Source organism: Parus major, chromosome 2 (genome assembly GCF_001522545.3).
Source record: "Parus major isolate Abel chromosome 2, Parus_major1.1, whole genome shotgun sequence".
Lineage (NCBI taxonomy): Eukaryota > Metazoa > Chordata > Aves > Passeriformes > Paridae > Parus > Parus major.
Genome location: NC_031769.1, coordinates 143,255,651 through 143,271,834, shown reverse-complemented (window position 1 = coordinate 143,271,834; position 16,184 = coordinate 143,255,651). Strand labels below are relative to the sequence as shown.

The 16,184-nt window shown below is 43.9% G+C and overlaps 1 protein-coding gene across 2 annotated transcripts in view; it reads left to right on the top strand.

The window, feature by feature from the left end:
* The first annotated feature begins 492 nt into the window (after positions 1-492).
* NDRG1 (N-myc downstream regulated 1) overlaps positions 493-16,184 on the top strand; it is a 39,270-nt gene continuing 23,578 nt past the window's right edge. The window contains exons 1-2 of one of the 2 annotated variants that reach the window (XM_015619159.2): positions 493-527; positions 13,694-13,772. In XM_015619159.2, the coding sequence (XP_015474645.1) occupies positions 13,710-13,772 (63 nt within the window). In that variant the 5' untranslated portion in view covers positions 493-527; positions 13,694-13,709. Of the gene's footprint in view, positions 528-13,693; positions 13,773-16,184 lie in introns of those variants that run through there. The other variant, XM_033512460.1, reaches the window with a different exon arrangement.

The following is a 16,184-nucleotide window of genomic DNA, read 5'->3' as shown; positions in this document are numbered from 1 at the left end:
CCCTCCTGCAATTACAGTTCCTTCCTAGTGGTCATTTTAATGTGTGAGCTCAAGATTTTGCAACTGGTAAATAGACTTTATGTTTATATATAGATGTCGCAAGGACTTTGACCACCTGTGCCAGGACCCCGCTGCCGCCATCCTCGGCTCAGCCTCTCCCAAGGCTGCTGCTCGGTCCTCGGGCGAGCCCTGGCACACATTCCCCTCCCGTGGCCGAATGCTGGCAGCCCGGGCTATCGGGGGAAGCGGGACGCGGGTCTCGGCCGCTGGCCGCTCTCCAGCCTGCCCGGAACGCGATGGCAGCGCCGAGCCTCCTCCGCTCGGGCTGCGCGGCCGGGGAGGAGGCGGACCGGGCTTGCGGGGGTGTCGGGGCTCCCTGCTGCTAGCCAGGGTGCCTGTGGGGCCGGGCACAGGGGCGGCGGGCGGGCGGGGCCGCTGGCGGGCGGGGCCGGGGCTATAAATGCTCCCGGCGGGCGGCGGCCGGAGCGCGGGGCGGCAGCGGCGCAGGGACAGCGGCGGCGCGGCAGGTAAGGGAGCTCCGGCCACCTTTCCTCCGTCATCCTTCCGTCCATCTGTCTTTCCAGGAATCCATTCACCCGCCTTCGCGGTCCCCTCCAGCGCCCATCCTTGCACCGCCCTCCTCCTTTTCATGAAAAGTCTGTCCTTTCCCCTCGCTCCCAGCAGGTTTTTGCCGGGGGATCGGGGGTTCTCTCGGCGCCCCGAGCCGGAGCCCGGCCCTTCCCGGCTGCGGGATGCTGCTGCCAAGGTCCGGGCTCCCGGGGAGCAGCGGGATGGGATGGCATGGGCTGGGCTGGCAAACAGCTGTGAAGTCAAGGCACAGCCTCACTTTCTCTACGGAAGTTGACCACTGGTGATTGCATGTGTCTCTCCGCTCTGTGCTGGGCTCGGGGCACGGCACAGCCGTGCTGGGCTCCGGTGGGTGTTTCCGTGGGGTTGTTGTCACCCTGGGTGGCGGCAGGCACAGTCTGCTCCCGGCGCTGAAGGGAGGGTTCGCCGCGGAGTGCAGCCCCGCACTGCGCTTGGTGAAAGAAGGGATTTCACTTCTGCTAAGGGCTTTTCATCGTGGTTCAGTTTTCCTGTGAAACACTTGTAAGTTGGCGTTGCTCACTGCATAACCCATTATTTCGCAAAGATCACAGTGCCCTGTGTAGCACCCCATCCCCAGAACAGGACTTCAGCTAGAAGTGCTTATCACCTGCGTTATTTTGATGATTTTTTTTCTCTGGTTTAAATAGGAACTGTATTTTGAACCTAGAAAATGCAATTGTAATGACATGGAAGAGGTCCAAGAAAACCTGAAGCTTTCTGTCCAGGTTCTCTGCATGGTGTTTTGATTGTTTTCCTTTCTTTTGGCTTTTTATCAACTTTTTTTGTGTATCCAAGTGTGTCAAAGCTACACACCTGCTGCAAAACTCACTGTTGAGGGAAAGCAATGGCAATAACCTGTAAAGAGGAGCTATCAAGTGCCTCAGGTAAACGTCTGAGAAGAACTGCCTTGCTGTTTTTAGCCTTGGTTGTTACAGGTATAATTTGCATGAAAATTTCAGCCAGTGGCATTAAGCAGTGCACTTTGAACTTAGCTCTGGGAACATGTTTGGTTGTTGCTTTTTGTTTTTTGTTTTTTTGTTGGTGTTTTTTTTTTGTGGGGGTTTGTTTTGTTTTGGTTTTTGGTATTTTTGTTAGGTTTTTTTGTGTGATTTTTTTTGTTGTTGTTTGTTTTAATTTTGTGGTCTTTTAACCAGAGTCTAATGTAGTTTGACACAGAATGACTGTGTTTTTATCACCAGTACTTGAATAAACAGCAGGCAGCTAATGCTGTGATGTTCTGTGCACAGCAAGAATTTAATGATTTCGGATGAAATGCTAAAGCTCGGAGTAGATGCATCACAAATAGTGATTCTTAAAGGTTTGAACAGTTCCCAGGGTACTAATGAGTCCCAGGCCCTCAAAGAAGAGTAACTCAAGAATGTGTTCAGGAGGAGCTGGTGTGTGTTTTGATATGGAAAACACAGATGCAGTGAAAGCAGGTTTTAATGTAGTAATGGCAGACTCCTCAGGGTTTTGCTTTTATACCTAATATTTTTCAGTAGAAGCTGAACAGATGCCACAGCACAATGGTTTTGGGACCTGGAGGCCTCAGCTTCTGAATCAGAGCTCCTTGCGCAGCAGATATCCGAATGTGTTTGATTTCAACTTGGAAAACTTGGAACAGGAATTTCTACAATTACTGAACTGAGAGATCATAGAATGGTTTTATTGAAAAATTATTTAGCTAAACTCTCCTGCTATGGACAAGGACACTTTCCACTAGACCAGGTTGCTCAAAGCCCCATCCAGCCTGGCCTTGACCACTTTCAGGGATGAAGCATCCACAGCTTCTCTGGGCAGCCAGTGCCTCAGCACCCTCACAGTGAAGAATTTATTCCCAATATCTAGTTAAAATGGACCTTCTTTCAGTTTAAAGCCATTCCAACTTTTGTCATTATATGCTCTTGTAAAAAGATGAGCTCTTCCTCAAAGAATGGACGCTGCAAAGTGACTGGCCTTGAACCAGGCTGGGGAAGAAGGGTCTAGACAAACTAGGTGTTTTCATTTGTTTCCCTTGGAAAGAAGGGTTTGTGTACTTATTTCTTGCACTTATTGGCCTCTTTACCAAGATGACAGCAAGACAGATGTCAGAGCATCAGGTGTCCACGGAGTTAGGCAAAGAAGTGTCACCCTCTGCTGAGGGAGGGCTGCCACATGCCCTGCCTGCATTTGGGAACCAGCACCTGGGCTACCAGAAAACAAGCTCTTAAGGTTTTCAGTTTGGGCCTTCCACAATGGCTTTTCTTCTTTATTCTTGCCAAAATAAAAGGAGCACTAAAACTGTGACAGACCATCTGAGTAGATTGTATGAATGCTCAGTAGAACTGGCAGGATTCCCATATTGTCTTTCCTCTGGTGGGAGGTACTCTGCACTTTGGATATTCCTTTTTGGACTATGATGATTACAGGGCACCTTTTGGAATGTTTTGGCAAGGGAACCTGGTCCTTAGAGGGAGTTATAAGGCAATTAAGTGATTTACCCTTGTAGATCAGGTGAGATTATAGTGAAGTGTTGGGAGAAAAATTCTTTGATTCAGATTTTTAAGCCTAAGTGATTAATTTCTTTGATTGAAGTGCAACATAAATCTTCTCATGACCAGCTTAAGAGATTTTGACAAACTTCTAGCTTCCCACAGAAAATACTGGTTTTTTTTACTTAACCTCATTAGAGAGCACAAAACATAGAGCATATATGTAAAAAGACAATTCCTGATTTTATTGTCTCAAAATAGACAAAGAGTAAAAGAAAAGATGCAGAAGGGGTGAACTGGCTTGAAGCTCTTCAGAACATGAGCAGAAACTGTGAAACTCTCAAAAATAATACCAGTTCTAATTGTGGTGGATCAGCAATGTTTACATCATGTGCACAGCTGGAAGCTTAAGGCAGCAAAATCCTGTTTGCTGTCAGGGAGAGCACAGCCTGGGGAAGCAGTGGCCTGGATCAGTTCAGTCACAGCAATATACAACATGAGTGACTTTAACTGCTCTGGTTTGATCACTTGAAAGGAAAATGTTCCAAAATTCAACTGCAAAAAGGAAATGTGTCTGCTAAGTATTAGCAAGGATGAAAAACTGGTTCTGGAGATGAAGTAAGGCTTCCAGATGACTTTTCATTTTTAGCTTTCATGTTCAGTCACAGCACCTAGAAATACAGAAGAGCCCAGTTTCTCCTATCACTGTTTTGCTATAAAGATGGCATTGCACTCATGGACTGCCCTTGAGCTTTAGGTGTGAATTTCAGTGTTTACCTAAAGCAGGATGATGCTGTCCCTGAAACTGCCTCAGTGGAGAATTTCCCTGGACAGTTAGGTGGGGGCTGATCTCCAGTTCCAGTAGCTCATCATAAAATCATAAAGGGCTTGGGTTGGAAGGGACCTTAAAAACCATCTAGTTCCAACTCCTGTGCTATGGGCAGGGATGCCACCCACCAGATCAGGTTGCTCAGGTCCAGGAGCAGCTGTTACCCCTCTACCCTCTGTCAAAAGCTTTGTCCCAAAAGTTCCAAGTAAATTGCTACTACTGGAATGTTAGGGGAAATATTCTGCAACTGTTTCAAAAAGTAAGGCAAACCCATTTTCAGGTTCAGTGGTGTGTGTTCCTATGGATGACTAAAATCTGGGTTAGACATCTTGGAAATCGATGGCTGTGAATATAATGGGTATTGAACTTGGTGTTTCTGTCAAATGGTGGTGGCTTTTTTCCCATCTGTGTCGCTCCCAGGGCCCTGGGTGACTTCAGTGAGGGACAGCTAGTGGGAGGTAATCCCTACTGGTTATTTCCTTTAGCTGTGGTTTTTAAGCAGGAGTAAGGAGGCATTCAGAGCTTTTCCTGAATATGTGTGTTCATGTGTCATTAAAGTGTTGTTATGACATAATTAAACCCAGTACTGAGACTCCATGTGAGTCAGTACCTTTATTTGACATTTAATCCAGAACAGCAAGTGTAGAGATAAAGCCTGAAATTGTCCAAGTGTCAGACCTGAATGTGCAAGCTCCTGTTTTGGATGATGAGGGCGATGAGTTCAGTTTTACTTTTGTCTCAGGGCTGCTGCAGGTTCAGGCCTATTTTGTTTCCCAGCTGGCATGAGAATGTTGCCTTTGGATAATGCCCAGAAGTTTGTCGTCAGAGGGAGTGTTCTCCATGCAGAGGTGCTCTGTGGTGTGCTTGATGCACAACTGGACTGCCTGTGCTGAAGAAATTTTCCACAGCTGTATCTCTTTGTATAAAGCAGGATGTGTGTCAGTTTTGCAGCTTTTATTTTGTGTGGCTGATCACGTTTCCTATGTTTCTTTTGGGTTTGGGGCTATTTCCTTTCAGTTAGTTGTCAAAATTTTAATAGATTTTTTTCATCTGTCAAGTTTTTTTTCCTTGGTAGCTGGAGTTAGTCAATGTAGATCTTCCTTTTCAAGACCTGTTTTTAAAACTGGGTATTCACTACTTTTCTAAGCCATCAACTCGTTGTTTCCTGCCTGACCTAAGTATAGCTTCAAAAGTATAGCTTTTTCAGCTTATTTTATTACCAGTTATTTTATTACCAGACCAGGGCTAGTCTGCTAGACCTGTACTGATGATGCAGAAATTAGTGGAAACACCAAACATTGGGACTTAGTGCAGCATGAAAACTCAGCTCACTGCAAAACAAATCTTTCCATTTGCTTTCAACCATTCCTTGGGGTTATTTTTTTGTTGTTGTTTGTTTTGGTTTGGTTTTTTTTTTGTGTGTGTGGTTTTTCTGTCCTTACCATTTCACCACTCTTACAACCTGACTTTAAGAAATTCTGAATTTTAGGAAGAACAAACTAAGTAATAAGGCTCTTAAACTCTAATGCCCTCATGGAGACTCTGTAGGTGGAGGCAGTGATATTCAAAACAAAAAAGTGGTAACATCTGGTAGTGTGTCTACTGGTAGGCATAAGCTGTAATGGAAAAGCAATCAGCAAAACAGGATGCAACTTTCAAAGGAACTTTTATTTGTGAACACAGCAAACAGACATGCGGATGGGAAGTGCACTGTTAAAGGAAGGAAGGATTGCTCTGCTGGGGTGTTTTGGGTTGCTTCCTTCAGGAAGCTCTTGTGCACCTTGTCAAACTAATGATGTCATTTTCCTGCAGCTATAGTTCTGGAGTGCTCTAAACATGCTCTGCATGTCCTGTAACATATCCCTGCTAAATTTTAAGATGTATTTTTATTCTTGGACAAAGTTGTGGCATTTTGGGCTATGGAACTAATTATGCAGTAGAAGCACTGCAGAATTTTTTGATGACCTTTTATATTTTCTTTCCTAGATGATTCAGTTTAAGAGCATCACATTTTTTCCTATGTGAAACACTATGAATTTTATGAAGTTTTGTGTAAAATCCCAATGCTGTATAAAAGCTTGGATGTGTATAACTCTAATCCTTCTTGTGAACTCAGCCTGGAAAGTGATAACAAAGCTCTCTTCCTGTGATAGGCGCTAGCCTGGAGTGTAGATGGGTAAGGCTTTGAAATAAGTCAGCTGAAGATGGTGAATTATCTTTTGCCCACTTTGAAGGGTTTTGAAAGGGCCTCTTTTGAGAAGCAAGGAGTATTCTGGTGCTGGGTGGTGCTGGTTCAAACACTCCCTCACCAGTGCCACCTGTTGTGGTTCAGGCTGTGTGCTCAGCCCTGGGGAAGATCATATTGTGTATTTGGGTGCTGATGCCTGCAGCAGTGGAAGACTTTTGCCCAGATGTAGTCACAAATAATTCAGCATGTGAAAATGCTTAAATTTGGATAATTTTATTAAGGTACTTGCTTGGGAAGAATGAAAGATATGTCTTAACACAATGGACATTTGTGCAAAGTTTGAGTTCAAATTAAGCTCTAGAAGGCTAAAGTTCATCCTAGAAAAAGGAACTGGCCATGCATGGGAACAGAATAATATCCATAAATTATACTTTTCCCCTCGACAAACAAGCAAAATCCCTCATGCACTCATCATGGAAAACTTCAGCCCAGACATTTTGGCAGGGGTTAGAAAGAGAACTTGTAATAGCAATGACCAAGCAATTTTAATAGGTGGTAGAACAAGTTGTCTGTGTACTCAGAAGCTGTAACCTTATGGATAAATGTAAATTAAGAAATGTCATCAACCTTAGCTGTGATGCTTTGTAACTTAAGTCCTCATCATTGCAACATTGATGTGAAAATACTAAACATATAAAAATAATCCACTATACTCTTGTGAGGTTGCAACCTAGAGAGCCAGACAACATTCCTCATCTCTGAGTATACTGTGAGCCTCTCCCTTCTGGAATAATCTCAGTATGTTTGTGCCTCCAACTTTGACAGAGCCACCCACTTGTTGAAGCGGCTGCAGCTGGGCAGCAGCTCTGAGCTATGAAAGCATGACAGATTGAGAGCAGGAGGGGGCAGGGAGCATGTCCTGACACTAGCGAGCTGCAGGAACAATAGCTTTTTCTTGTCTGTTTAGACCATAATCTTTGTGGTAGAAGCCATCTCTTCCATGTTATGAAATAGCTAATCCATCTCTGCCCCCTCATAACATGTCTGTTATTTCCTCTGCAACCAAAGCCCAGCCCAGCACTGCAGAGCAGGTGTCAGGTCCTGTATCAGTGCATCACCTTCAATGCTTATTTCAGACCTTTGTGTGTGGTCAGTGGAAGGAGCAGTGGGATGGAGGCAGAGGAGGCTGCTGGGGCACTGGAAGGAGACAGGGTGGCTGGGGGGTGGGTGTAAGGAAAGGAAGCCTGGGAAAGCAGCTGACTGCTGTTCATCCTTTCCACCCTCCAGTGCTGCCACCCATGGCCTGGAGCCCTTAAAGCTAAAGCACAGCACTGGCACCAGTGTGAATGGGCAAATCTGTCTTTTTAAAGATCATCTAATTCCAGCCCTTCTTGCACTAGGCCAGGTTGCTCAAAGCCCCATCCAGCCTGGCCTTGAACACTTTGCATTATCAGACAGAACCACTTGTCACAGAGGTATGACCTGAGGCAGTTTCAGGTGCCAGATGCTAAAGCATGAATTTTTGAGAACTGCCTTAGGGTTTGTAATCTGTCCCTCACAGAGCTGTGATGTAGGTAGTATTAGGGATTGCTGCAATAGGAAAAAGCCCTCTGGCGTTGAAATATTTCCATTTCCCTGCCAGCTAGGAAGAGCTAGCCCCTCATTATATTGGGAGGGGGTGCACAGCAGGGGTGTCCAGCAAAGCAGTGATGGGGGACAGCAGACATGTCCTCTGGCCAGCTCACCAACCCTTCCCACAGCCAGCTTCTACTCCTGTGAAACATGGGAGGACCTGAAGCTTTCTAAGGAACATTCTTCACCACATCCCACAGAGAGGGTTGTGCAAGCTGTATCACAACAGTGCCTTGCACAACATCTGTGGGGTGGGCAGATGGGCTGCTTCCAGCTCCCTGTGTTTTGGTGCTACTGTCCTTGTGCAGCTGCCAGGGAGGTTTGTGTGTGTGGAGGGTGACCAGCCCCTGCTCTGAGGAACTGGCAGCTTCAAGGCTGTGTCTGTTCCCAGAGTGACCACAGCTGAGCTGTGTCCAACAGGCACTGGGGCCAGTGGCACCGGTGAATACAAGCCAGGGGAGGTGGGCTGGAGCCTGGAGATCTCCTCCCTCACTGCAGGAGTGTCCCAGCTGCTGGCAGGTGGGGCTGGGGGAGATGTTGTGGCCCCCCAGCTGTGCCTTTGTGCTGGGTCAGCAGCTGGCTCTGTCCCTGCAGCTGTGTCCCTGGGGCTTCTCCTGGCTCTTACTTGGCACAGGGCTCGAGTTCTTGGCTGAAAGGTTCTGGTTTCCTAATCAGGTTGAGTAGCACGTACCATAAGTAAACTTAAAAATGGTTAAAACTTAAGGCTCTTGGTTTTTTGGCGTGAAAAAAATCACTGTTATGCTAAATTATCCTCCTAACAACCTGCTTTTGTTGTTTTGTTTTTTTTTTTTTCTTGGATGTCAGCTCTCATTTTCAGCTAGAGCCTTCATGAAAACATGCTGGTAGAATAACTCACAAAGAGTTGAAAGAAAATAAAAGTAAAATGGTTAGAAGAAAGTAATGAAACTGAGTATCAGCAGTGTGCTTGAAAAGTGCTAGGTGATAGCAGCTCCCAGGACATCTATGAACTGGAGACTACCAGGCAGCATAACTGTTTCAGTTCCCTGATATTTGATTTAATGCTTTGATTCTTGACCTTTTCTCTTTTTGAAACTTCAGGCTATTTAAGTGTTCAGTTTTCCAACTTCCTTTGTCTCAGGTTATAAACTTTTAGTTGTAAATTGAGATAATGTGTAACTGGAGGCTAAGGAAGCCTGCAGAGTCCCGGGTAGTTGGGTGACTTCAACTTTTGATGCTTCCTGCTCCAACTGTTTATTCAGATCCTACTTAACTGTCAAAAGTAATTTGCCCTTTTTTAAAGGGGAGGAACTGCTGTAAAACCTCTTTCATAATTTATTGTGTGGAACGATGTCAGAGAAAAGCAGTAACTGTACACAAAGGACCTCGTGATAGCAACGCCAGTAACAAAGAGTAGTTTAAACAGGGCAGAGTGGGGGCAGATGCTTATGCATGAACTGTTTGGATGCTTGCAAATGAATCATTTGATTCACAAACAGGAAGATTAAATTTGTCAACTTTGTTATGAAATACCTGAGATGTAAACTGCACTTGGGGATGCATTATGGCCCATAACCACACATGGGTGCTATGAACTGTCTTGTCTTGATGCCCAATTGTCTCTGTTTAGTCTCTGCATAGCCGAGACAAGTTGTTTTGTTTTTTTTTTTCAAGCTTCCCTCAGTTTGCAGTAACCATGTTTATGTTAGGCCAGTCAGACAAGTTCACAGCATTTACTGTTAATGACTGGAAGGGGTCTAATTGACCGTGGAAGGCTCAAAGGCTGTTTGAGCGTCACAGTAACTTTCCTTCATTGTCAGAGGCCTGAGATGCTTGGTTATTTTTTTTATTATATATTTTTTGATGTATATATTTGCCAATCAACTTTTTCAGAGCTTTGGAGACATTTTAGCTATTTCCATCCTTGGCTCATCCTTGCATAATTGTTCTGGGAGCTGTTACAGGTACACAAAACCTCTGCCCCCCCATCCTTCCTACCTCCTTTGGTGACACTGCTGAAGACACCTGTAGCTTTCAAGAGATAAAGTGCAGAGTGATGTGACTGGCTTGGAAACACCTTTCACCTGTGGTCCTGGAGCACAAGTTTCCCTTTGTCTCCAAAGAGAACAACACCAGTTCTTGGGAGTTGGGGCCCTTGGTGCCCACAGCTATTTCCCTCTTTACCATTAGATGCTCATGAGTATTTAATCCCATGTGCAAAGTGGTTGCTGTCCCTCCTTCTTGCTCAGCCTGTGGAATTGAAAATGCTATGGGGATGCTCTGGTTACCTTTCTACACATCAGTACTCAAAAGGAGAATAATCTTTGCTGCCAGTGTTTAGACAAACAATTTTGAGGAAATTGTCTTTATTAAACACAGGCAGGAGTCTTTTGTTGCTCTTTATTTTCTGTGATAGCACATAAATAAAAACCAGTTTGGTGTGAGGGCAGAGAAATCCTGTGGCATTGGTAGCAGTGCCCCCAAGCCCTTCAGGGATGTGAGGCCATTGTTTGATTCTGCACCCCATGGCACAAGCTTGGACAGCCCTGCAGGTGCCTTCAGAAACAAGAAGTTTGAAATGGGGGATCTTGGAGCTTCTTTTGCTTCTGTGCTCAAAAGGAATTTGGTCACACATATGCATATTGCCTAATGTTTGGTATTTATGATTGCAACATTGCTGGGGTCTGAGGATGCCCTGGTGGGTGTCTTCTTTGCCTCTTTGCTGGGATCTCTGTTGTACAAAGCCAGGCTGCCCATTTATCCTGGACCTTCTGCTACCAAAACAAGGCTGCAGCAATGATTATCCCTCCAGCAATGATACAGAGGGAGAGGGGATGTATTCTGAACTTCTAATATCAAAATAATCAGGCACCTGATAGAGATTCCTGTGCTAGGAGCCTTGGTTATGACACTTGCTGCAGGTGGTTTTGGAGCAGTAGGATTAGGCTGGAAGGGGGTATAGAAAAGCCTCTGAATTAAATTAGTCAACACACTGTTGCACAGATGACTTCACCCTTCCCCACACCTTCCTTGCTTCCTAGAGTCTGATGCCTTTCCTACTACTTGGCAAAGGTAGATATGCCAAAGCTTTAAAGCATTTTGGCACCTCAGAAGTGTCTTAAGCATTTGGGTTTCTCTTCGAAGTATAATTATTTTAGAGCTTAAAGCTGTTGCAGAAGTTGCAACAGGTACCTGGGTGTACAGGGTGGTGGGTGGCCACGGCGTGGAAGTGGCTTGCCCTGGAGAGGAGACCTTGGGACCTCTCAGCAGGGTGAATTGGCCAAGCAGAGTGAAAAAAGGTCGTTTTTCTCCAAGTTGGCAACTTTACACTAGTGCTTGCAGATATAAATGAACTTTGTCTTTAGAAGGCATCTGTGAGGCAAGTGCTTTGAAATGTGTATAAAGGGATGCTTGTATGGTTATCTATTTAGGAGAGTTACGCAGATACATTAGCTTTGAGCTGCCCTGTCACATAACAGAGGGGAGCACAAAGCACCTATTTAGAAAGTATAAAATTTGTGCTGAACAAGGGTGGTACAAAGCCACTTCCCCATCTTTCTCCTTGGAAAATAAGATGTTTTTTACAGTGCTGTCAGATAGCAGGGCTTTGTTTGCCAGCTCTTGTGAACAAACAGCGTGTTGTTATCCTGCCTGAGCGCAAGGTTGCTGCTTGCTTGGAGTGTTTCAGGTGTTCCTGATGCACAGGAGGAAAACCCAGACACCTTGGAAATGCCTCATCTGAGAATATTGTGGCTCCAAGATGCAGTATCTTTCCAAAAGTGAGAACTTGGTGAGGTAGAGCTTTTGTTCAGCAAACTTGGTGGCAGTCGCGCAATCTGCTGGTCAGCACTTCCTAACGCCGGCTCTTTCGGAAACGTAGAGCAACAACTTTGAACTATTATGAAAACAGGATTGTTTTTAAGGCTATAAAAAGCATCCATCATGTTCTTTTTTGGCACAGTTTTTTTGCTCATTTGTAGTCAATGCTCTGAGTCCCTGAAAATCCAAAAGTACCCCATGTAAACATCTCTATTCCACAAACAGTGGCTGTGGCTTTGTTCCCTGGGACACTTCTTACTGGAAAACTGCAGGGGACCTGGCTTCTTACTCTCAGCTATAGGCAAACCATAGAAACATCTCTTCCACTTCTAATCCCTGTTGAAGAATTAGGTGCAATATCAAAGTATTTGTCTTAACAGAATTTGCTGAATCGGGGAAAAAAAACCTCATAGGTGCAATTGCATATGAATATTTTAACCTTCAAATATTGCAACAACATTTATTTTTCCTCTGCCATGCCCAATGGCTCACTGTGTAGAATGGCAGACTACATATGTGGGTGTAATCATAGAAATTTGCAGTGTTTGCTAAAATGTTGCTTGTAGTTTCCCAAAATTTTGCATTTTTTTTTTTCCTGCTTATTCTTTTTGATTAAAATCTATAATGGACAAAACACAATGGAAAACCTGGATAAGAGAGTGAATCAGAGTCACTTGATTCTCCTGACTATTTCTGTACCTCTGATGTCATCTTGTGAATTTGAAGTACAAAGCACAGGCAGTGGGGTTAGTTTTGGTCCTGTCCTCATGCCTCAACTGGTGGTGTAAAATATTAATGAAAAATTTCTCTAACTTAAAATCCACAGTATAATTTTTACCAAAAATGTCCCCAATTGCATAGCTAGCAAGAAGTGTTCCTAAAACCAAAGCTATTTGAATGAGAGGACACCCATGTCTTTCCAGCATTAACTCCTTTAGTCTGAGTGTGTCCCTTCATAGCTTTCTGCAGCATCCAGCTCTCCTGCAGACTGTCACCAGAGCATCTTTGCCCAGGGACAAGTGCATTGAGTTAACCCATGGGGCAGAGTGAAAAATAACACTACTGCCACTGCCTGGATGCTCCTGTGGCCTTCACAGCCCTTCCTGAGCCATCAGGGCATTTATGTAGACTGCATGATGGGCTTAAATCAGATTTAAGTCAGGAGACAGGGAATCATGTAAATTAAAGAATCAATGTAAATTGTGGTATGTTGTTCTGTGCTTACCTTCAGAAAATAATTAAAATGTGTTCACTTACACTTAACCAATAATTCCTAAATATGTTTCAGGCTTTGGGCTTGCTTTGAGTGCACTTACTCATGGTTTACTTGAGACTGTTCTAAAATTTTCTTAAAAAGTAAATATTTGTTTTATAATTGTGTTGATGGAAAAATTGGAAATTTATTAAAGATGCCCAAACCCCATATGATATGCATTTCTCCAGCAGGCTAAAGGATATGTAATAAAAAGGCTTTGACTTCCATATTTGCTGCAGCAGTTCTAGGATCTCTTTTGAGAACTGTTTCTAGCCATTCATTAGAGCTTCACAGAGATCAGCCCTCTGACCCTGGTACCTGATCTCTGCCAAGGGAGTGGGCAGATGCTGTTCTTGACTCCCAGTCTGGACCAGTGCAGAGGTGCTCTTCACCTGAGCCATGGCCTGTGCTTGTCTTGAAGAATGGAGCACATTAATCTGACAATAAAATGATGCTAATGTGTGTCCAGTTCAATTTTCTCACAGTAAAAATATGGGGATAGTGACAAACACTGGACTACAGAAGTTTTCAGAAACAGCTGTTCAAGCAAATTTCAGTAGGTAGTCATGTAGATTTGGCTATGCCTTCTTTCACCTGTGGGATGACAGTTTCCATGGTTCTCTCTGCTCTCCCTGCCTTGTTTCCTTCAGCATTCCCTGCTTTGAAGCTGCCAAACTTCTGTTTGATCTTTCAGCCTTAATATTTCTTTAATCTCATATTATGCAGGAGTGTGTATATAAATAAACCAGGGAGGCATTTTACAAGAGATTTATAACCTTCTTGCAGAGGTCTTTTAAACTATAACCTGAAAGAGTGGGTCATTGTGGGGGCTGGGTGGAGCAGGATCTTTACTTGTTCCTGTATTTGATCTTTGATGCAAGCTGAGAACAAATCTCTTTTCCTCTTTGCAGATATCAGCTACTGACCATGTCAACAGAGTTCCAGGATGCTCACCTTGCAGAGGTGAAACCTCTGGTGGAGAAGGAGGAGGTAATTATTTTAAAGCTTTTTAGAGCTTATGTGCTTTTTCTCAGGGCTGCTTTTGGAACTGCCCATACGTTCTTAGATTATTTTGAACATTTTGTATGGAAGAAGAAAAGAAAAACTGGAGATGGAATAAGAGTAGTTCATTGAGTTGTTTATTTTTTTACATAATGCAAAACTGACCCTAATTATTTGTTCTTGTTTGCTCTTGTTCTTTTAATATGATGGTGACTTTCTTTTCTTCTCTGGATAATGACAGCTCTGGGTGTCTGTAGCTGTGTCAAGTGATGCCAATTGGGCAACATCATGTACATGCCTCTATAGCTACACCCTTCTCAACACAGAGACAGGCTTTGCCTCTCACAGAGAGAGCCATTTACATTTCCTTTGGGCACAGCTGAGTCCAGAGGTAGGGCTGAGCCCCTTCTTGTCCTCTGAGTGCACAGAGCCATGAGTTACCCAGCTGGGTACAACCCTACAACCCTCCGCCTCTTGCAGCCACTGGAGTTGCAGGACAGAAACATCCCTTTTTTTTTTTTTTTTTTTTACCTTGTTATAATACTTTCCACTCTTTACTGGACTTTTTTGTTTTTAAAAAAACCTATCAACATCTGGATTCAGTGACTATCTGACTCTTCAGTGGTAGCCATATTCTGTGCTTTGATATGTTCATGACAAAATATTCACTGTAATGTGTGAAGAAACAAACATCTCAAAATTTTCTTGAAATAAAACTAAGATTTTTCTCTTGTTCCAAATGACACTTTTTCTTGACAATTATATAAGTGTGTATAAATGTGTTGGGTTTTTTTTTCTGGTCTTATACACTAGAATTCATTGCTGTATCTGCTACTTTTGTTTTTATTCCTTCCCTCTTTTATGTAAACACTTGAGAAAATAATTTCCACTTGTGACTGCAGTGAAATGGCTAGAGAAACTTTAAACACAGCTCCTTTGCCAAGGACATTGCATGAAAGCAGAGCTTGTTTGAATACCACTGAATGCAACACTCAGACATTTCAGAAACTAAGACCCCTTTTTAATGCCCATATTGTTCAGAACTACCAAAGCAAAGGAGATTCTAAGCAGAAATCCTGTTGATACTGAAGTATCTTCACTTTGAAGTTCAGAAATATCTTAAAATTCTGATTTACTTCCTGGGTTTTGGTAGCACATAGGTCAAAACTTGGAATCTTGACAATGAGCCCTATATGTTTTGGTTCATGATGTTACCTTTAATTTTGTCCGCATGGGGGAAACAAGGACAGAGTTTGATTTCCTTTGTGGCCATTTTAACATAGATGAAGGATGTTCATGCATTTTGAGGAATGGGAAAAGGTTGCCCTGAAGGATGCTCAGCACATGTTGAGGTGAACACTGGAGCTGGTTTGGAGTGGGTTATTGGGTGAGGCTCTCTGCTTGCTGTGCTTGGGTTTCTGCTACAGCCAAGTCTTTGTTCCTGAGCAGTGATCACCCTTATTTCATATGCTGTTGGTACAGATACCAAATACACTTCTTTCAGCTCTGGGTCCCACTGGAACAACAGTGGCTGAAATGCTGTGCTTAAAAGGTCATGAGACCAGCAATACAGTAAAACACAGCATATTGTCTAAGGCTAAGGCTGTGCAAAATAATTTCTGCTCAGTCAGATCTTGGGTAGCTGTTTGCATGTTCAAGACTGTGCCTAATTGCCTAAAAGTCACAGCTGTGAGAATTACAGGTTGTACTGCAGTGCTTTGAGGGCCCCTAAGAAAACAGCTATGGTGCTTCTGACATCTGTCCTCAGTTTACCTGGGCTTCTGAGGCTGAGTGAGCTCCTTGCCAGGATTCTAAGCTTTCCTTTTTATCTCAATATTATTTTTCAAGCTTTGGCTTCTTTTGCACTTTGCAGCATAAAGTGTTTGCTTGGCTGCTCTTCCCTCTGTTTTTAGCCCTGCAGTGGAAATAAGAGTTTGACTTCTTTCTGCTCCATTAAAAAAAAGGATGTAACTATAAGACATTTCCTCCTTTGAAGTTATGAGCTTTGTAGGCTATTGGAGGGTGGTCAGGTTGTCACCTAACTCCTTTCCTGGTGGAGACCCTCGACAGGAGATTGTCCGTAGCAGCTGTGGCAGGTGACAGGTTGGAATGGACCTCTCTGTGTCCAGCCAGCCTCCCAAACACTGCAAAGACTAATTTTGGCTGGAATAAGACCCGTCCCACCTTCTACATCCTGTAAGCAAGTCCCAGTAATGACTGCTCAAGTGAGTTGCAAGCAGTCAGTGCATTCTTGAACAGAGACTTCCCATCCTAAGCAGGGCTGAGGCTGTCAGCTGTTCCATGGCTACAAAAAGTGATGCAGAAGAGTTCAGTTTTTCTGCTCCATGTGACTATATTGCTCAGAGATTTAACAATGACTGAGGATGCACTGGCTTTTGT